Source organism: Gracilinanus agilis, chromosome 6 (assembly GCF_016433145.1).
Source record: "Gracilinanus agilis isolate LMUSP501 chromosome 6, AgileGrace, whole genome shotgun sequence".
NCBI lineage: Eukaryota > Metazoa > Chordata > Mammalia > Didelphimorphia > Didelphidae > Gracilinanus > Gracilinanus agilis.
Genome location: NC_058135.1, coordinates 239,143,574 through 239,165,018, shown reverse-complemented (window position 1 = coordinate 239,165,018; position 21,445 = coordinate 239,143,574). Strand labels below are relative to the sequence as shown.

Sequence of the window (21,445 nt, the reverse complement as noted above, 5' to 3'; positions counted from 1 at the left end):
AGATACATAACAATTTTGAACTGGAAAGGAGGACAATCAGATCAATCCACAAAAACAGATGAAGTGCCTATGATATGTGCCAGTACTGTGCTAGGTACTGGGGAAAAAGACAAAAACCAGACGGTCCCTGCCTCGAAGGATTTTGTTGCATTGGAGACGACAACATGTAGGTGGATACAAAATAAATAGAAAATAGTTGTAAAGTCATTGGGAAGGGAGGGAAGGTACTAGCAACTGGAGGCATCTGCAAAGATGTTCTGGAGGTGGTAAAACTTTAAAGAAAATGAGGGATTCTAAAGGAAGAGGGGTATGATTTCACTGTTCTCACTATAAAATATCAAACAAGGTCATGTGATGAATGGGCTAATGGAGACCATTTGTGTCTTTCCTCAGTGTCTTTATTTATTCTCACTGTTCTTATCTCCCTATGGAAACTACCAGGTGTTACACCCATTTCTCTGTGTTCCTAGGTCATATATAGATAAGTTTAGTATCAGGGCACAAGGATAAGCAGTTGGAACCAAACAAGGAAATCCGGATAGATAACCCTTGCCTTCTAAGAACCCTGCCAACCAAAGGGGATTTTTGATGCATTTGATATAGCTGCTAATCTGTGTGATGAAATAATTGGTCTGATGGTCAGTCTTCATGGCCAAGCCCAGTATTGGGTATCATGCAAGGCTGTAAGGCTCCATGTTCCTTCCACTTGTCAAAAAGAATATTGAAGGTAAAGATGTTTAAAGGTAAAAAATGCTCAAGGTTACTTATGTGCTCCTAGTATAATGACAGGTCTAAAATGGGATCCCCAAATGTTGCCTTTCAGGGCACCCCTCTGAGCTGCCCCCCAGCATTGAAGAGGAAGAGTCCAAGAGTGGCTGTGACGTCATGCCCAACATCTCCGATGTGTTGCTACATAAATTACGAGTTCATAAGGCTCTTCCTGGCAGGTAAAACTCAACATGGTCTTGGGAAAGCTTGGTGTTAATCAGTCTGATCAGCTTAGACAGACCTATAGGGTATCCATGTGTCTAGCCCTGCGACACTCTGTTTGAGAGGTACAATTTGAGAGGTAGTCAGAGTAGACTTCATGGAGGAAGGAGTGTTTTCTGGTCATTTGGACTATTGAGTAGAATAGCAAATTTCAGACCAGAAAGTTGTTTGATTAGCATAAAATCCAGCCAAAGTGGAAATCTAGGTTGCTCAGTGGATAGAGAGTACCAGTATTGGGTACCATGCAAGGCCGTAAGGCTCCATGTTCCTTCCACTTATCAAAAAGAATGTTTAAGGTAAAGATGTTTAAAGTAAAAAATGCTCAAGGTATTGGGAGGACTTGGGTTCAAATCTGACCAGCTGTGTGACCCTGGGCAAGCCATTTACCCCAGTTACCAAGCTCTTACTGCTCTTTTGCCTTGGAACTTAATACCTGTATCTCTACTAAGACAGAGAGTAAAAGGTTGTTTGGGTTTTTTTAATTCAGCCAATGGAAATTGGTCTTGCTTCCAAATTCTGCACAGTTCCCATTCAGCTTTGCTCTAGAATTAACACCAGGCGAAGTTCCTTTTTTCTAGCATTGAACAAATAGAGAAGGTGTGCATGGTAGTGGATAGAAAGCTGGCTTTAAGAATGAGAAGTACTTGGATTCAAGTCATGCCTCTGATACTTACTGGCTGTGTCACTATGGGTAGTCACCCACCTGTTCAAATATTTCTTTCTTTTTTTTAACCCTTATTTTTTGACTTAGAATGAATAAAATTAATTAGTTCCAAGGCAGAAGAGCAGTAAAAATTAGGTAATTGGGGTTAAGTGACTTGCCCAAGATCACAAAGCTAGGAAATATCTGGGACCAAATTTGAACTCAAGTCTTCTTGACTCCAGACCTGACACTCTATCCATTGTGCCACTTACCTAACCTAAATTTATGGATGAGGAAACTGAGACCTAGAGAGGGTTAAAGTTGTCCAAGGTCGCCCTGGTTGTAAACAGCAGAGTCAAATTCACACTCAAAACTCTCCTCTTGAACCAGGCTACATTGCTGGAGACAATTATTTCTTAGACTTAAACTCTGAATTTGGCTTAGCTATGAAGCGATCAATATAGGGAAGTCCAGATGAGGAAACTCCCTCCACCAGTGCTAACTGGCAAATCACTTGTCATTTAGGGGTCTTTGAGAGTTGCTTGGAAGCAAGAAAGAGTTAACTGAGTAGTTCTTGGCCAGATTGCCAACATGCAAAGGCAGGACTTAAATCCAGGTAGATGCTCCCAAGTCTGGGTCCATCTTTCAGTCCATTTATCATGTAGTGCCCCTCTGGAGTTTGGGCTATTAAATTTTTTTTAACTAAATGGAAGAACCAAGTGTCAATAATGGCAGCAGTCAAAAATCCCAACTGGGAAAGGATAATTGACACAAATTGGTGTAGTCTTGTTAACCCATGGGTCATTTCCCCCAGAAGAAAGCCAAACGAAGAGCTTAACCCTTCAAAATCTTAGCCAGTGGTGAGTCAGACACTCTGCAGAGCCTATTCTGTTCAGCAGAAAGCTTCAGGGCAGATTCCCTAACACCTAAACAGGAAGGCTCCCAGCAGCCTACAATCAGGGGTGACTTGAACTTCCATCCATCAGAGCAGCCTGGCAGAGGAAGTGGTGCTTCCTGAGCATCTTATCCTGGATCTGTTCTGTTGTTGGGTGGGGCGGAGCTGTGAGGTCCCCTTGTTCTCCCTCACTTCCCACACTCGATGAAGCCTGCACCACCCCAAGACAGGAAAGAAAGAGGCCCCGACTTTATTTACAGAGTCCAGGGACTTTTAACAATAGGCTGCCCTTTCTCACTGCCTCAAGACCAGGAGATAAGATTTGCTTGCTGACTTGGTTTAAAAAAAATACAAATGTTCCTCCCTTGTCCTTGGCCAGAGTCTGACTCCCCCTCCATGATAATTCAGGCCTCCATAGTCATGCCCTCCATTCAGAAAGATGCTGCTCCTCCTTGTCCTCTCTCTTTCAGTCACTCATAGCCATAGAGCCGGGGAGACAAGCTAGACCAGCTTTGGAGGGCTCAAACATACCCTCCTTGGGGGCTTGGACTAGAACCAATCAGTCAACGAGCATTTATTGTCTACTACTATGCAGAACTAGGCACTGGAGTTATGAAGACACAAGTTAAAAAGGAATTTGTAGTCTTAGAAGGGAGTGAGGGAGAGGAGGAGGAAAACACATTCATATACAGCTGTATACAGCTGTGCTCTGGTCTAGGAGTAGCCACAAGCATTCTTGTCCCTCTTGGAGCTGTGAGCTTGGTCCTCTACTTTCCTGTGCCTCTAAGTGCTGGGTACCAGTGTTCCTCCTCACCCTGAGACTACTCCTCATCCCGGGACTACTGCCTGAATCTGTGGATGGGCAATACAACAAGAATCTTGCATCCAAAGCCAGCAAAGGGGCCCCTGTACTCTGTAGGAGTAAAAATGAATAAATATTCCTAGTATTTAAAAATATATAGGATTTTAATAATAATCACAAAGAGGGGAAAAAGAAAAGAATTCTTCAGTCAAGTGAGCAGAGCAAAGAGAGTCAGAGACCCACACCTGCAGCATTTTACCAAAAGCAAAGCCCAAGAAGAGCCCCACAGTGTGGGTCTCAGCCAAATTTATTCCCCAAGCCTCTGTACATCAAATGAGGATGTACTTAAAAAGATGCTGGGAAGGTAGCGCAGGTGTGGCACATTTTCCACCTGCATAACTCTCCTTCTGGACAATTGTCCAAACCCCTTCACCATCTGTAGCTGAGCTTCCAGAAGCTTTGGATGCTGAATCAACTTCCCCCCCAAGGCACCACGGTGGTGCTTGCCTTGCCGCTTCGTACTCCACTTCTTGGCCTTGGACACTTAGCTGTGTGAATCCAGTGCACTAGATCTTTTGTGCCAGTCTTTTAAGCTATTTTGGACTGAAAAAATTATTTCATCCCATCTTTCTGTGGGTTATTCTACTCCAAAATTCATTTTGAGGTGTTATATCATAGTTTTTTGTAGGAGAATTTGGTAGGGATTAGGTGGGTCTATATACCTTCTCTGCCATCTTCGCCCCAAAAGCTCACATTTTTATAGCACTTACTATGTGCTAAGTGCTTTACAAATATCTCATTTTATCTTCACAATGGCCCTGGAAGGTAGGTGCTATTCTTGTCCCCATTTTACAGATTAGGGAACTGAGTTAAGCAGAGGTTAATTGAATTGCCCAAATTCACACAGCTAAGTGTCCAAGGCCAAATTTGAACTTGGGTCTTCCTGACTCCAGACCTGGCACTCTAAAAATTTGGATGGAAAAATAAGATGTAAAGCAGTGAAAGGTGGGTATTCTTTTATTTTTTTAAATTTATTTTTATTTTATTGATTAATTTAGAATGTTTTTCCATGGTTACATGATTCATATTCTTTCCCTCCCTTCCTCCCACCCCCCTCCTATAGCCAACATGCAATTCCCCTGGGTTTTATATGTGTCATTGATCAAGACCTATTTCCATATTATTGATATTTGCACTAGGGTGATCATTTAGTCTACATCCCCAATCATATTCCCATCAACCCATGTGGTCAAGCAGTTCTTTTTCTTCTGGTATTTTCTTTTCCTTGTCTTCTATATTAGAATCAATAGTAAGTACCCATCCCAAGGATAGGCAATTGGGGTCAAGTGACTTGTCCAGGGTCACACAATGAGGAAGTCTCTGAGGCCAGATTTGGAACGTAGATATTCTAAGAGACAGAGGTGAAGAGGAAGAACACTCCAGGGATGTGGGACAGCCAGTGCAAGCAAAAACTTTGAAGGTGGAAGATGGAAAATGTAATAGCTCTCCATTCCCATCAACCTAGCATGGTACAGGCTTACTGTGTGCAGACCCATCAGAATTCCCAGAGTTAGACGCTCATCCTCTTGGAGACTTTGGAGATGAAATGATAAGTGTTTTTTTCCCCTTTCTCCTAGTGCTCCTCCACTTACTGAAAAGGAAGTCGAGGTAAGTTTCTTGTGATTCCCATGAAAATCACATTTACAGCCCAGCTGAACTAACATGGCTCATAGGCACAAGGCGAAGGGTTGGGATGGGGCTACGAAGTGACCAATTGGAGTCTGGTCCACCACAACTGTTGACAGCCAAGTCTAAAGGAAAGGGCAATTACATTGAAAACAAATTTTTTTGAGATTCTATTTTTTAAAATTTTGAGTTCCAAATTCTTTCTCTCCTCCTCCTCGTCACCCTCCCTCTCTCCCACCTCTCCACCCTCACTGAGACAGTAAGCAATCTGATACAGATTTTACATGTGCAATCATGTAAAACATTTTTTCCTTATTAGTGATTTTGTGGAAGAGATCTCAAAACAAAAAAAGAAGAAGAAAGGGAAATAGACTATGTTTTAGTCAGCATTCAGACTCCATCAATTCTTCATTAACTTTTGATAGTCTCATGTTTGTTTACTTAAATATATACTAATAAAGCTAATTGGGAACGAAGGTCATTGGAATCCAAAGCTGCTCAAAATGTTTGTCTTCCTTCAGAAATTTCTGAAAAAGGACATTTGGAGCAAAAAAAGCAGGTCTTTTTCTATGAGAATGCTGGGGCCCATTAATTTCAATCAAATTAATTCAGAAAAAATTAAAAGATGGAGTTCACCTTTGCCTTGCTTTGAAAACATCATACTTGAGCTTATGTCCAAGGAAAAAAGTCACAGCTCGTTTTGCAAACCCTTTCCACAAAGATTTTGTGGCATATTAAGAGACCCAAAATCAGTCAATCCATCAATAAACATTTATTAAGCACCCACTATGTGCCAGGCACTTTAATGCTGCAGAACATTAATCCAGAGGAAGTAAGCAGGGAGGGGAGCTGGGAAATATTTCTTAAGTACCTACTATGTACCAGACACTATAATGCTGCAGAACATTTGTCCAGAGGAAGTAAGCAGGGAGGGGAGTTGAGAAATATTTCTTAAGTACCTACTATGTGCCAGATATTGTAATGCTGCAGAACATTTGTCCAGAGGAAGTAAGCAGGGAGGGGAGATGGGAAATATTTCTTAAGTACCTACTATGTGCCAGATATTGTAATGCTGCAGATCATTTATCCAGGGGAAGTAAGTAGGGAGGGGAGATGGGAAATATTTCTTAAGTACCTACTATGTGCCAGACACTATAATGCTGCAGAACATTTATCCAGGGGAAGTAAGCAGGGAGAGGAGTCAGGAAATATTTCTTAAGTGCCTACTACATGCCAGGCATTGTAATGCTGCAGAACATTTATCCAGGGGCAGTAAGTAGGGAGGCAAGCTGGGAAATATTTCATAAGTGCCTACTATGTGCCAGACACTATAATGCTCCAGAACATTTATCCAGGGGAAGTAAGCAGGGAGGGGAGTTGAGAAATATTTCTTAAGTGCCTACTATGTACTAGGCACTGGAAATGCAAAGAAAGGCATAACAGTTGTCCCTGCCCTCAAGGAGCTTATAGTCTAATGGGGGAGTCTACCATGAACAAATGAGATAGACAAATAAGAATAAACTAAACAGAGGGAACTGTGATAAAGAGAGAGGTAGTTCTCCTTTACTGGTACAGCAGAGAAGGAGGAGAAGCAGGAAACCATTTCTTGCCTTTAGCAGTCCTTTGTTTTTCTGACATCTGCCTGCCTCTTACAAGCAAAGCACATTCAACCTAGAGAAGAAAGACTCAAGCTGATGGTAATGTTGTTATTTTAAAGCAGAAAAAAGGAGTTTGGGGGCTGGGGAGTTGAGGAAAAAGAGGAAAAAAACCATTTTGTCTCACCTCCCAAAATGGAGATGAAAATGTGAGTAAATGTGCTCATGTAAATGTTTGTATCTCATATTTCGTGTTGGTAGTAATTGGTTTCAAAATATAGTCAATTCTTAATTTATACTAATTAATTGACAGGGAGAGGGAAGGAGCATGGGCAAGATAAGAACACTGAAATGCCCAAATCACTATTACTTCATTTGAAAAGGCATCCCAGGATTTTGGCAGCCTATTTGCCCACTTAAATGCGTTTTTCTTTGGCTAATGTTGATGAGTTTAAAGGGAGGGGGCACAGCTAGGTAGGTGGCTCAGTGGATTGAAAACCAAGCCTAGAGACAGGAGGTCCTGGGTTCAAATCTGGCCTTAGACACTTCCTAGTTGTGTGACTTTGGGCAAGTTCTTTAACCTCCATTACCTAGCCCTTATTGCTCATCCCTACAGTATAGATTCTAAGATAGAAGTGGGGGGAAAAGAGTTATTGCCTTCCCTGGGTGTACAGAAATTTACAGCATGAAGAATTTATTTATAGAAATATACATTTAGAACTCTAATCCTTTAATTTTACAGACGAAGAAACTTGCCCATGGTCATAGCAAAGGTCTTCTGACTCCAAATCCATTGCTCTTTCCATTAGACTAGGCCAACTCTCTAGTCCTGGATGCCATAGATAAGGCAACCTACAGTCAAAAAGGGGCCCAGGTTGCCATTAGAATAGATAGTTCACAGACAAATAATTAAGAGTGGTTCATAATAGACCCTGCTGTGCTCAGGCTACCCAGAGAGAGAAGAGTATATCTGAGTCTTGCCTGCGATTGGGGTTAATTAGTTATTTGGTTAATTCAAGGACAAGCCATCCTGAGTTTTTCTGATAATACCCATCTGCAAAAGCCCCAGCAAAGGGAAGTTGTTCCACCAATCAGCTGAACCAGCTGAACCTACCCAACTGGCAGTCAAATGCTTTTGGCCAACAGAAGAGCCTCCTTTCTATGCATAGAAATGTCCAGTTTTACTATCATGGTTGTTGGTTTACTCAGATCTGCTGCCAGTGGCTGCCAAGAGACTCGGCAGAACCAATAAGAGGTGGAGAAAGGGAAGATCATCACCTTTAGTCATTCCTAACATGTATTTAGCTCCCTCTGGATGGCCCTCGAGGAGATACAGAGATTAGCATCAACATTAATTAATTACTTAAATTAATTATTAATAATTAATTAATAATAATAACCAATGCTAATATGCTGTTCGGTTACATACATTATTTTTATAACAAATGAAGAAACCGAGGCTTAGAAAGGTTAAATAGTAAGAACCAGAGGGAAGATTTTTAACTCAGATCTCCCTGGTTCCAAAACCAAAATTTTATCCATTATTCTGGACTGCCTCTCAAGACATAGTCCCTTACCCTTGGGAGCTCCCAGTCTGGCGGGGGGCATGTACAGGAATGAGTGTAATACAACATAGAATGTACGTATGGCCACAGGATCATGAAATCAGAGCAGAGACAGTTCATACTTCCCCTGAAGAATTTCCATCTGCCCAACTCTCTTCCCTAGTGGTTTCCTACATAGGCTCAGGCCAGGAAGCCCCTTCTCTGGGATTTCCCCCTTCATAAAGGTCAATTCTGCACTCAGAGATTTTTGCAACTCATGTTTGTACAGAGTCCTAATTGAACTTAGGGGCCTTTAAAAAAACAACAACATTCTGGCAGCCATTTACAATTGCTATTTGAGCAGAAACAGGGAAATGTGATAGGAGCCCTGGCTGAGGTCCCTTTTAAATCAACAAGACCTCTCCCTCACACCAGTTTTCCTTAAATATAATTTCTCCATATGAAACCCTTTGGCCATCAATCCTTCAGCTAATCCAAACTGCTTACATTGGCTCAGATGAATACTCCTGGCTTATCCAAACCAACGTTGCTATCATGGAAGTTTCTTCAATTCAGCAGAGAAAAAAGCATTTTGGGGGCCATCCTTAGTGACATGCATTACTCCATGTCCCTTCTCTTAAGTCTCCTGTGGCTATATCTATATCTATATCTATATCTATATCTATATCTATATCTATATCAACACATATATTTAGATATATGCTACAGAAGATATATAGGGGGAGAGAGAGAGAGAGATGGATAGATGGATGAATGGATGGTTGGATGGATGGAAAGACAGACAGATAGATAGATAGATAGATAGATAGATAGATAGATAGATAGATAGATAGATAGATAGATAGATAGATAGATGGATGGATGGATGGAGTCAGTGTGGTGGCTTTCCAAAGCTTCTTCATAAGTTTTTAGTATCTTACTGCTGGAAGAGAATTTAACAGTGTTTGCAGAGGGAGAATTTGAAGATCCCAGAGATTGAGTGATTTGCCCATTTGTCATAGAGCCAGTAACTGGCAAGTCTTAAGAGTAGAGACCAGGAGGGCAGCTGGGTAGCTCAGTGGATTGAGAGTCAGGCCTAGAGATGGGAGGTCTTGGGTTCCAATCTGGCCTCAGAAACTTCCCAGCTGTGTGACCCTGGGCAAGTCACTTGACTCCCATTGCCCACCCTTACCACTCTTCTGCCTTGGAGCCAATACACTGAAGTTAAGGGTTAAAAAAAAAAAAGAGTAGAGACCAGGTCTAATCTGATCTTCCCAGAATCTCTTGAAAGATTCTCAACTCCACTCATCATCTCCGTTATTCTGATGTGACATTTGAAATTCCATTCTTGATTGCTATTGGAGGATAAAGCACTTGGGTTTTCTGGGAGTGGGAAGTTTTTTTTGTTGCTTTTTAATCATTCTCATCCATTAATATCTTACTGTGATTTGGTTGACCACTTTAGCCTTAGAAGAAAACAAGTCCTTTTGGGGGGAGGTTTTGTTGGGGACCTTCATTTTTTGGTCATCTGTGTTAATATAGATTCTTGGGGTAGAAAGAACACTGATTTAGAGTTAGACCAGGATTCAAATACCAAATCTTTAATAATTACCCATGGGACTCGATGCAAATCACTTTAGTTCTCTGGGCTCACTTCCTCATCTATAAGATGAGAGGGTTGGACTCATTGGCCTCTGATGTGCCATCAAGTCTTGGGCTAGCATTCTATATAGACAGATAAGTCATGAGCTAGACCTTCTAACATGCAGCAGCTCCTCCTTGCCCTTCTCCTCCACTTTTTCTCCCCTCCATAGAATGTGTTTGTACAACTGTCCTTGGCCTTTCGAAATGATAGCTACACCCTGGAGGCGAGAATTAGCCAAGCTGAGAGGGAAAGGAACATGACAGAAGAGAATACTGAGAAAGAGCTGAACAACTTTAAAGCTTCTATCACGGTAAGGAGCCCAGTTCTGAGAATGTCCATGGACCATCCCAACCCAGGGCTGTCCCTAGATCACGACACCGTCCCCAGCTTATGGGGAGCTGGAGGGGAGGAGGGTACAACTGTGATGGGAGAATTGTGTGACTGAGAACCAGGTGAGTTATATAGGGAGGAGTTAAGTGATGAAGACCCCGAAGAAGCTAAAGTTGTAACACAGACCCTGGAAGGCAGTTGGTGGGCAGAGGAGGAGACGCTCTATTAACAGATGCTAAAATGTCGCATCTAATCAGTCAATAAAGAGCATGACAAAGTAGACAGTGAGCTGCCCTTGAGCCTAGACAATCTGGTTCAGGTCTGCTTCTGCCACATACCATGTCTGTGTGGCCCTGGGCAAATCAAACTGCCTAAAAGGCCCCAACAAAAGGAATTTCCTTATCTGGGAGTTCCCTATATCACAAACTGATAGGTCCAGTTATATCCCTATCCTATTATCTGCCATCAGGAAGGCAAGCCTGGCTTTACATTGTTTTCCAAGAATACTCTGCCTCCTTTTTAGAAATCACCAAGAGCAGCCAGAATGGTGGGATGTGGGAAAAGCTTGCCTAAATGGTGGTATGGATTAGTAGTGGGGATCTAAGGTCATCTGTGTAGGTATGCGACTTTCACATCTTCTTTTAGCCCCAGACAAGAGGGCTAACTTCTTCTCCCTTCCCTCTTGTCTTTCTACTTCTCCCTTACCTGTTTCCTTCTTTCCCTGACCGTTGGTCACTATCCAGCTTTTGTATCTTTTTTTATTTGGACGTTTAGAAAACTCTTTTGTTCAGATATTTTCAGCTGTGTAGGAAATTTCCAATTCACTAAAGCTTGAGGAGAGAGACAAATCTGACTGATGGGAAGGTTGAATCTCTTCTGGGAGCCAGGAAGGGCTTCTCCAGGGCAGGTCCAGTGGCTCTGGTTCAAACACTAACTTTAGCAGCCATGGGATAGGGAAGAATGAAGTAAGGTAGGTAAGGGGAGCGTATAGATCTCCCTCCCTCCATCTGTGACTCAGAATGGTCCATCTCTCTCCTTTCAGTCCTCAGCATCCCTCTGGCAAACCTGTGAACACCGAGAGACCTACGAGAAGTTGTTGGAAGACATCGCTGTGCTGCATCGCTTGGCCGCTCGCCTCTCCAGCAGGGCTGAAATGGTTGGGGCAGTCCGCCAGGTTAGGCCACTGGTCTCCCTGGGAGCAGTTAGCTCTTCCATCATGGGGCTGGAACCCCTTTGTTGAATCTGATAACCTAAGAAACCACCCTGGGGGTACAAGGTGCCGGGTGGTCCTGAAGGACATGCAAGAAGCAGAGTGAGTTGCATTGTTCCTCCCTAAACGCAGTGTTTCATTCTCAGGATCAACCAAGCCACCAAGCATTTATTAAGCACCTACTATGTGTCAGTGACAAGTAGGTGGTGCAGTGGATAGAGCACTGGACATGAAGTCAGGAAGAGTCACCTTCCTAAATTCAAATCTAGTCTCAGACACTTTCTAGCTGGGTAACCCCAGGGCAAGTCACTTAAGCCTATTTGCCTCAGTTTCCTCAAATGTAAAGTGAGCTAAAAAAAGGAAATGGCAAACCATTCTAGTATCTTTGCCAAGAAAATCCCAAATGGGGTCTCAAAGAGCTGGATGTGACTGAACAATAACAACATAAGGGAAAATGTCCTGTTAATTAAAGCTATCCAAAAGTTTGAATGGGTTTCCTTGGGGGATAGTTTCCTCTCAATGACAATGTTAAATAAAGATTTGGTAATAGGTGTGGGTATATTAAGAGGAATTCTTATTCAGGTATGGATTGGACCTCTGAATTTTTTTCATCTCTAAAATTCTGTAGTTTTATGATTGGCCGAGGAATACTCAGAACTTGACATCCCATCTCCTGCCTCAGTATAGGACACAGACTGCCCGATTCTGACAGTCTGTGTCCTATACTCTAAGGTCTCCCAGGGTGTTGCAGTTGCACAGAGTATCAATCTTAGAATCAGAGGGTCTGAATTCAAATCCAACCTCTGCTATTTATTAACTGCATGAGCTTGGTCAAGTCACTTCAACTGCCTGAGCCTCAGTTTCTTCTTCTGTTAAATGAAAGGAATTGGATGAGATGATCCCAAAGATCCCTCCCTGTCCTCGATCTAGGATGCTTTGGTCCTGCTTCTGATATTGCCTGTCACTTAAACTCCAACAGCTTCTTCCTCATCTTAGTTCCTCAACTTACTTGCTTCTGCTGCCTTTCTTTCCTCTTAGGAAAAACGGATGTCAAAGGCTGCAGAAGTGATGATGCAGTATGTAGAGAATCTGAAGAGAACGTATGAGAAGGACCATGCGGAGCTCATGGAGTTTAAGAAACTAGCAAACCAGAATTCAAGTCGAAGCTACGGCCCTTCTGGTAACAAGTCATCTTAGGGTGTCCCTCTCAGGTCCCTAGAGGGTGAGAGACCTGGCCCTGCAGGGCAGCTAGCATTGATTGAATCTACTGTTTGAGGGACAGCCAGGGAGTTCAATGGATTGAGAACCAAGCTTAGAGACAGGAGATTCTGGGCTCAAATCTGACCTCAGACACTTCCTAGCTGTGGGAACCTGAGCAAGTCACTTAGCCCCCATTGCCTAGCCCTTACCACTCTCTGCTTTGGAACCAGTACAAAGTACTGATTCTAAGATAGAAAGTAAAGCTAATAATAATAATAATAATAATAATAATAATAATAATAAAGAGAATGCCAAGTACTGTGCTAAAAGCTGCAAATACAAAAAAAGGCGATGAACAGTCCCTGCCCTCAAGGAGCTTATTATCTAACATGGGGGACAACATGCAAACAATTACAGATGAACGAGATAAAGATGAGATAAATAGAGAGTCGTCTCAGAGGGAAAGCACTAAGATTGGGAGAGATTTCGTGCAGAGCTTTAAGGAACTGGGGAAGTCAGGGGGTCAGAGATGAACAAAGAGTTTTCCAGGCATGGAGAACAGCCAGTGAAAACATTAGGAGAGGAAGTGTCTTGCTGGCCTGTCTTATTGGAAGTATCTTTATCTGAGGAATAGCCAAGAAGTCAGTGTCCCTGAACTGAAGAGCATGTAGAAGGGAACAAGGTGTTAGAAGCCTGGAAAGGTAGGAAGGGACCAGGTTATGAAGGGCTTTAAAAGCTAAGCAGAGGGGGCAGCTAGGTGGCTCATTGGATGAAGCACCAGATCTGGAGTCTGGAGGATTTGGGTTCAATTCTGGCCTCAGATACTACCTAGCTGTGTGACCCTGGACAAGACACTTTACCCTGATTGTCTAGCTCTTGCTACTCTTCTGTCTTAGAATTAATACTGCAGAGGGTAAGGGTTTTCTTTTTTTTTTTTTTTTTTAATTTAAATCAAACAGGATTTTATACTGGATCCTAGAGGTAAAAGGAATCCATCAGGTCTAGAGAAAGGAGGTCCTGGGTTCAAATCTTGTCTCAGACAAATCCTAGCTGGGTGTCCCTGAGCAAATCACTTAACCCCCATTGCCTAGCCCTTACTATTCTTCTGCCTTGGGAATAAAACTTAGTATTGAGTCCAAGATAGAAGGTAAAGGTTTAAAAAAAAGCCACTGGAGCTTATTGAATAAGGAGATAAGAATGTTAAGATGATCAATTTGACAGCTGAGTGAAGGATGAAACTGATCTGGGAAAGACTTAAAGCTCAGAGACCTATCAATAGACCAATCAATAGGCTGATCAATAAGCTCTGGAAACAGTCAGGGTGTTGGGCAATAAGGGCCAGCACCAGGGTGGGGGGCAGTGTCAAAGGCGAGGAGACCTATAGGAGGCTTGTTACGAAGGCAGAAACAAAAGGACTTGACCCAGGAAGGATTGTAGAGACATAAGCAGACTCACAAATGCCATGAGATCAGATGGTGAGCCTCTGGCAGCTGCGGGCAGCAACACGTTTTCTGGTTCAGGTGGCCCTGGAATGGGGTCTTCAAGTCTGGGGGGAGAGGAGCAGCAGGTAGGCTGAGTGGAAAGGAAAGTCATTCCAGTCCCAGAGAAAAGGATGGGCAAAAACCCAGAGGTGAGACATTCCAGGAAATGTCTGGGGGGCAGGCGATAACTCCAGGCTGGATGAAGCCCAAAGTTTATAAGCAGGGGAAGGAGCGTACATTAAGGCTGGAAAAACCGAGGCCTGATAGGATGCAGACATCCTGAAAAATGACCTTGTTTACTCCATATGTTTTGTTGGATAAAATCCAATGCTAACAAGCCTAAAGCCCAGAAGGTCATGGAGAAAACAGTTAACTGCCCTCAGGGGCCATCACAGGGCTAACGGAAATTATTTCAAGTTTAGTAGAGAGAGCTACTGTGGGGGTAGCACAATGGATAGAGCCAGACCTAAAGTTGGGAGAACCTGGATTCAAATCTGGCCTCAGATACTTCCCAACTGTGTGACCCTGGGCAAGTCACCTAACCCTGATTTCCTAGCCCTCACCACTCTTATGTTTTAGAATGAATACTAAGACAGAAGGTAAAGGGTTTATTTTTCCTTTTAAGAGGCTTGGTAGTCAATGACTTACTGTCTTACACAACAGCCAGATTCTCAGACATGTTAAGGGAATTACTGCTCGTGGTCACATAGCTAGTCAGTCACACAAATGGAAGTGGGATTCGAATCCAGTTTTTTCTTAACTCTTTGTGCAGAAGTTTATACATTATACCACATGTTGCAATAAAGGCTAATTAAAGTGAAAATCGATCTTGGCTCTGATAATAATAGTTATAATATTGTATTATAATAATAGCTATTTTAACTATTTTGCACAGTGCTTTAAGGTTTGGGAAACACTTTAATTGTGTCTTGTGGTATGTTCATAATAACCTTACAAAGTAGGTGCTATTACCCTCATTTAAAAACAAACAAACCCCTTCTGTCTTAGAATCAATACTGTGTATTGGTTCCAAGGCAGAAAAGCAGTAAGGGCTAGGCAATGGGAATTAAGTGACTTGACTAGGGTCACACAGTAGGAATTGTCTAAGGCCAGATTTGAACCCAGGATCTCTTATCTTTCAATAGACTGAGCCACCCTAGCTGCCTCCTTTACCCTCATTTTAAAGATAAAGAAACTGAGTCTGAGAGAGATAATGTTTCCCAGGATCACACAAGTGCCTTAGGCAGGATTTGAACTCATTTTCAAGATGATTAGCTGTTTCTGCCCCGTCCTCTCACTTCACCTTCAGGCCAGTTGCTAGTGTCATCAGAAATTGTTTCCCAGCAAGTAGATCCCCTGCCAGAGGGATGCTGGCTACTGAGGGATAAACAGCGCGAGAAAAAGGGACCTTTTAGAGACCACAATTCCTGGATATTACAAACATCCTTAGTTACAAAGAACAGGAGGTGGGGGGAATGCAGAAAGCATGTCCCAGATGGAGAAGTCTTTATAAACAGAACACTCTGAGGGTTTTCTGGGGAATATCAGCAGCTTTTTTTTCCAAAGCAAGGCAGAAATATGCAATGCTATTTTGACCGGAGTTTAGGAAATGAGGGGCCCTACAAAGCACCCCCTTAACTGAGCAGCTCGCTGCCTATGTTTGGAGTGGGGAGAGCAAGTTAGTTCAGTTCTTAATCTCAACAAACATAACTCAACCCAACATTTCTTAAACTGTACCATACGGTTCATTGACAGTATGTGAACAACCACAGCCAGAGAGGATACAGACACATCACCATCAGTTTCACCAGCCGCCATATTTCTGGCTTCCAGTGGGCAACGTGGTAGACGTGGGGAAAAGCACACATGTCCAGAAGTATGGGCTTAGCACGGTGCCTGCCCCAGAGGAGATGCTTAATGAATCTTTGAAGACTTGACAGGCATGGTCTGAAGAGCCACAGCAGTTAGGGGTAGCAATGTTTTATATTCAGAAGGGCAAGAAAAAGTAGAACCTTTTTAAGGTCAGATATTCCAGCCTAATTTGAACACTAAATCGTAAATAAGCTCTCTAGAGTGGCAATTAAATGATTCGGTAGATAGAGAGCCAAACCTGGAGACTGGAGGTCCAGGGTTCAAATATGGCCTCAGACGCTTACTGGATATCTGATCCTGGACAAGTCACTTAAATCTGTTTGCCTCAGCTTCCTCATCTGTAAAATGAGTTGGAGAAGAAAATGGCAAACCAGTCTGGTATCTTTGCCAAGAAAACCCCAAATGGGGTCACAAAGAGTTGGGTATGCTAAAAACAGCCCAACATACCTTCTAGGAGGGGCCTCTGGCAGCTGGGGAGATTAGGAAGTCTTCCTATAGAAGTATTTTGAGCTGGGTCTTGAAGGAAACCAGTGATTTTTTCAAGTGGAGGGAGGCCATGGAAAGGGTCAAAGATATATTTCTGAGTGTCACTGCACGAGCATCAAGCTTCATAAAAGGGTGAATGAAGACTGAGTCAGGAAAAATTTGAGGTTTTCAGACAAGCCTGAGGTCTTTCCCTGCCCCTCATTGTTTATTCCTGAATTGGATCCAAAGCATTTGACCATGTTCTTCTACTCTATCTCTCTTCATTGCTTCAGAGGATGGAGTCCCTCGAGCTACCAGGTCCATGTCTCTCACCCTGGGAAAGGTAGGCTGCCTGCAAAAGTTGTGGGAAAATAAGGCTGTTCTGGGACATCTAGGTGGCTCATTGGTTATGGCACCAGGCCTGGAGATGGGAGGTGCCAGGTTCAAATATTCCTTTGGACACTTCCTAGCTGTGTGACTCTGGGCAAGTCACTAAACTCCAAATTCTCTGGCCCATAACACTCTTTTGCCCCTTGGAATCTATACTTAGTTACTGATTCTAAGATAGAAAATTAAAGTTTTTAGAAAGGAAGGAAGGTGAGAGAGAGAGAGAGAGAGAGAGAGAGAGAGAGAGAGAGAGAGAGAGAGAGAGAGAGAGAGAAGGGGAAGGGGAGAGGAAGGGAGGGGAGGGAGGGAGGAAGGAAGGAAGGAAGGAAGGAAGGAAGGAAGGAAGGAAGGAAGGAAGGAAGGAAGGAAGGAAGGAAGGAAGGAAGGAAGTATTCTTCAGAAGCCACCATCATCCCACGAGGATGACTGGACTTAAGGCCTTACTGTTAGTGAACCCTTTTCTCCTTGCAGAACATGCCCCGTCGGAGAGTCAGTGTGGCTGTGGTTCCCAAATTTAATGCTCTGAACATTCCTGGCCAGTCTTCCAGCACCTCACCAATCCCAACCCTACCAGCCCTGGTAAGTATGGCTAGGGGAATGATAGTGGCTCAAAACCAAGCCTTGGGACCACTAGAAGACCTCCAGGGGCAAGAGAAACCATAAGAAATACAGTGTGTTCAGTCTGTGTCAATAACTCATTCATTCAGCAAACAATTATGAAGCATCTTCTCTGTAGTTCTGGCTGATACATGTCTGTTATTGACTTGAGTAAGGACACGGAAGCCTTGAATTTTGTATCTTATAACTCAATTATAGTTCATTGTGCATAATTGAGAGGCAGACAGAATAAAAGAAAGAGTGCTGGCCTTGGATACAGGAAAACCTGCCTCCAAATCCTGTCTCAGACACATTCTGGCTGGGTAGCCCCAGACAAGATGCTTAACGTCAAGCGTACTCTAGTCAAATTCTCCAAGGCTATAAGCTGCACTGAAAGTGCTGAACTATATTGGCAGAAGGAGTTTCCTTTATCAATGACATTTCAGATCTCATCCTTCTCTCTGTGTACAATATAGGCAAATTGTTGTCCTAACCAATATTATTTTTCAAAGAAGGCTTAATATAGTTTCAGACCCTTTTGGAAAAAAAAAAAACTGGCCAAATCCCATCACAAAAATTTCTTTATATCAAAGCTATTTCCACATCCCAATAATTTGGTGATCTGGTCATATATCAACAACATGATTTCTGTCTGCAAAGCCTCTCTCTCCCTCCTTTCCTCTCTGTCTCTGTCTCTCTCTGTCTCTTTCTCTCTTGCTCTGTTTCTGTCCCTCCCTTCCTACTCCTTCTTGTCTGTCTTTCTGTTTCTTCCTCTCCCTCTCTCTCTCTATGTCTGTCTCCCCCTCCTCTTTCTCTCTTTTCTCTTTCCTTTTTTGTTGTCTCTTTGCTCTTTGTATCTCTGTCTCTGCCTCACTCTCTCTCTCTCATAGACACTCACGTCCTCTCTTTCTCTCTTTTACTCTGTCTCTGTCTTCCTCTGTCTTGCTTCCTCTCTCTCTCTCTCTCTCTCTCTCTCTTTCTCTCTCTCTCTCTCTCAGGAAAGTAAAATGCACGACTGCTGTTTGTATTATAAGCAGGAAGAAGAGGGCAATAGCTCAGTTTTATTCACCTCTCTGTTGTACCGCCAACCAGGAGCAGGTACTCTTCCCTCCACCCTTTTGTCCCAAATCAAACCTCTCGTACAACCACCAGACAGGCAATGTAAATTCCCAAGCCAGGTGCCAAAATGAAGCCAGGGGCAGCTGGGTAGCTCAGTGGAGTGAGAGTCAGGCCTAGAGACAGGAGGTCCTAGGTTCAAACCCAGCCTCAGCCACTTCCCAGCTGTGTGACCCTGGGCAAGTCACTTGACCCCCATTGCCCACCCTTACCAATCTTCCACCTATGAGACAATACACTGAAGTACAAGGGTTTAAAAAAAAACTACTTTAAAAAAAAAATGAAGCCACCCATACAGAGTCTAGGAGCCTGAAGGAGAGGAGACTGTAGACAGAACACACTATGACTACTTCCTCTTTTAGAACCCTCCTCTTTGTCATTTCTTGCTATTTTATCTCTGGCCTGGAAATGTGAGTTTTCCAGCATCATGTTTACTCCCAGAGTTCCATTACAACAAAAACAGCCTGGATGTCCTCTGAGTTCACTCTAAGAGGGATTTGCCTCCTAAGAGTTCTGAGTAGGTAGAACCTTCGGTAGTAAGAACAGTAGACCACTGTGCCTTCTGCCCAGCAATGTACACAGAGCAGGAGGTGGTCTGGGGAGGGGCCTGCCCTCTAAAAAGAGGACAAGCAGCTACATCTCATGGGAAAGGACCTCAGCGTTTCAAGCTCTAAATGCTAAATTGATGGAGAGAAAGTGGTAAAAGGAAACAAGTTCCACTCATTGTGCATCCATCTCCCCCACCTATGCCCCAAGAAACCAATGACACCCACTCAGACGGAAGAGGACATGAGGGAATCCAGGAAGCCTGGGTGGCCACTGGAAATGCAGCACATCTCAGGGTAGGGGTAGGGGTGGGGGTTACAAAGGAACTCACTTGTCTAAATATGTAGATAAAATGTTCTGGTCCACTTGCATGTTTTGCTCTGATTTATTGAAGGAGTTAGAAAATTCTCCCCCAAGTCTTTTTATCTTATTTTTACTGTAGGCTGAATCAACAAATGGGAAAGGAAACCCCTCAACTTCCCTGGCTCCATCTGCACTCTTAGAGAAGTAAGTTTTCTGCTTTGACTTCTCACCTTGAGGAAGCCTGCTTTGGCTGGTTGGTCTAGCTCTATCTTGCTGTACAGTCTCTCTCTTTCTCCTTCCCTCCATTTTCCATCATTCTCTAACTTCTTCTCTCCCATTTCTCCTCTTCAACCTATTTTCCTCCCTCTCCCCATTTCAACATAGATTCTCCTCCCCTTTGCCTCTTCCTCCTTTCTCTCCATACTTTCCATCCCTTCCATCTCCTTTTACTTACTCATTTTTTCTCTTCTTCCTCCCTCTCCCTTTCCTCTACATCCCTCTTTCTTTTCCCGTCTCCATCTCTCTCCACCTTTAAGCTTTCCCTCTCTCTCCCCTGCCCCTTACTCCCTTTCTCTTTCCTGGCTCTCTTCTTCCCTTATTTTTATCCCCCGACCTTTTCTCTTCCCTTCTTCCTTTGTTCCTCTCCATTCCCTTCCTATCCAATCTTTCTTTCTCCCTCTCCTCTATCTCTGTGCTTTTTGCCTTCTGTCCTATCTCCTTATTTTACTTCCCTTCCTCCTTCCTCCCACCAAGGAAAACAATGTGATTTTAATTTAATTGAACTTTTATGGAAAAATGGTTTATTTAGCCCTCTGGGATCCAGGAGGCTGTAGTTTGATCCATGTCATTGCAGTTTATAAAATAATGAAGATAATATGTTGAGTCAAAATGTACTGATTTGAGAAGATCCTGGTTTTGCTTAGGAAAGTTTCCTATTTCAGGCTTCTGTGCCCTGTGCATTTCTTTCCATTTTAAGCCAGAAAAGTTGGACAACAGGACCCATTCCTGTGACGCAGAGATCTGCACAATCCAAATATATCATGGGTTTTGCAGAACCTTTCCCCACCTGGCTGAGTATCCAACCCTTTTAAAGGTTCCTCATCTCTCATCATCTGGAAATGGTGCCTTCCACACAACCTAGGAAACAAGTGATTTTTCTAAAAGATCATTTACTCTTTCTCTGAAGATTCTTCATTTAAATTTTTCTCATCAGAGCAAAGTAGCATAGATCTAAAGCCAAAAGGGACCTTAAGAGTCATTCTAATCCAAGCCTTCGTTTTACTGAGGTAGAAACTAAGAATGACAGAGATGAACTGACTCGTCCAAAATGATATAGAGCTTAAGTAGTGGATCCAGGGATCTAAACTCAAGTCAGATAGTCATAGAAAGAGACAGACAGAGACAGAGTCAGAGGAGAGGAAGGAGAGAGAGAGAGAGAGGGAGAAAGACAGACAAAGAGAGGGACAGAAAGGGAGAAAGAGACAAAGACAGAGAGAGGAAGGAGAGAGAGAGAGGAAGGAGAGAGAGAGAGAGAGAAAGAGAGGGAGAGAAAGAGAGAGAGAGAGAGAAAGTGGGGAATACTTCACAGACACCTGGGGTTCCTTCTAGACCTAAGATTCTATCTACAATTTTGTAATTCCCAGTGAAGCACAGTAGCAATGGGGAGGAATGCCATGTATAGTCCCCAAAGGCACTTTATCCAACATCTTTTAAGAATGTTGTAAGGCTGTCTTCCCACTTCTTGCTGGACTGGTCTTGCATAGACTCATAACTTAAAAACACATTTCCTGAGGCTACACAGAAGGAGAGGAGAAGGGCAACAGTTATGTGTGTGAAACAATGAGATAGTGCTTGGGGTTACCATGGAGAACTGACAAAGTCAAGAGTAAGGGCTGACTGCCCTGCCTCATTTTAGGGAAGAGATTCAGAATTCTATAGCTCTAGCTGGGACCTGAGGCTGGCTATTACATCATTAGCCATCACAGTCCCAACAGACCTCTTCCTTCTTATCTGAAGAGCTAGGCCTGGAATTAGGAAGTCTCATCTTCCTGAGTTCAAATCTAGCCTCAGACACTTAATAGGTGTGTGACCCTGGGCAAGTTGCTTAACCCTGTTTGCCTCAGTTTCCTCATCTGTAA

At 43.1% G+C, this 21,445-nt stretch overlaps 1 protein-coding gene across 1 annotated transcript in view; it reads left to right on the top strand.

Moving 5' to 3' along the window:
• IRAG1 (inositol 1,4,5-triphosphate receptor associated 1) overlaps window positions 1-21,445 on the top strand; it is a 67,816-nt gene that overhangs the window by 31,632 nt on the left and 14,739 nt on the right. Inside the window, exons 10-17 of the mRNA XM_044681824.1 lie at window positions 824-947; window positions 4,968-4,998; window positions 9,970-10,110; window positions 11,173-11,304; window positions 12,379-12,520; window positions 16,652-16,701; window positions 17,217-17,324; window positions 19,447-19,511. Of these exons, the coding sequence (XP_044537759.1) occupies window positions 824-947; window positions 4,968-4,998; window positions 9,970-10,110; window positions 11,173-11,304; window positions 12,379-12,520; window positions 16,652-16,701; window positions 17,217-17,324; window positions 19,447-19,511 (793 nt within the window). The remainder of the gene's footprint in view (window positions 1-823; window positions 948-4,967; window positions 4,999-9,969; window positions 10,111-11,172; window positions 11,305-12,378; window positions 12,521-16,651; window positions 16,702-17,216; window positions 17,325-19,446; window positions 19,512-21,445) is intronic.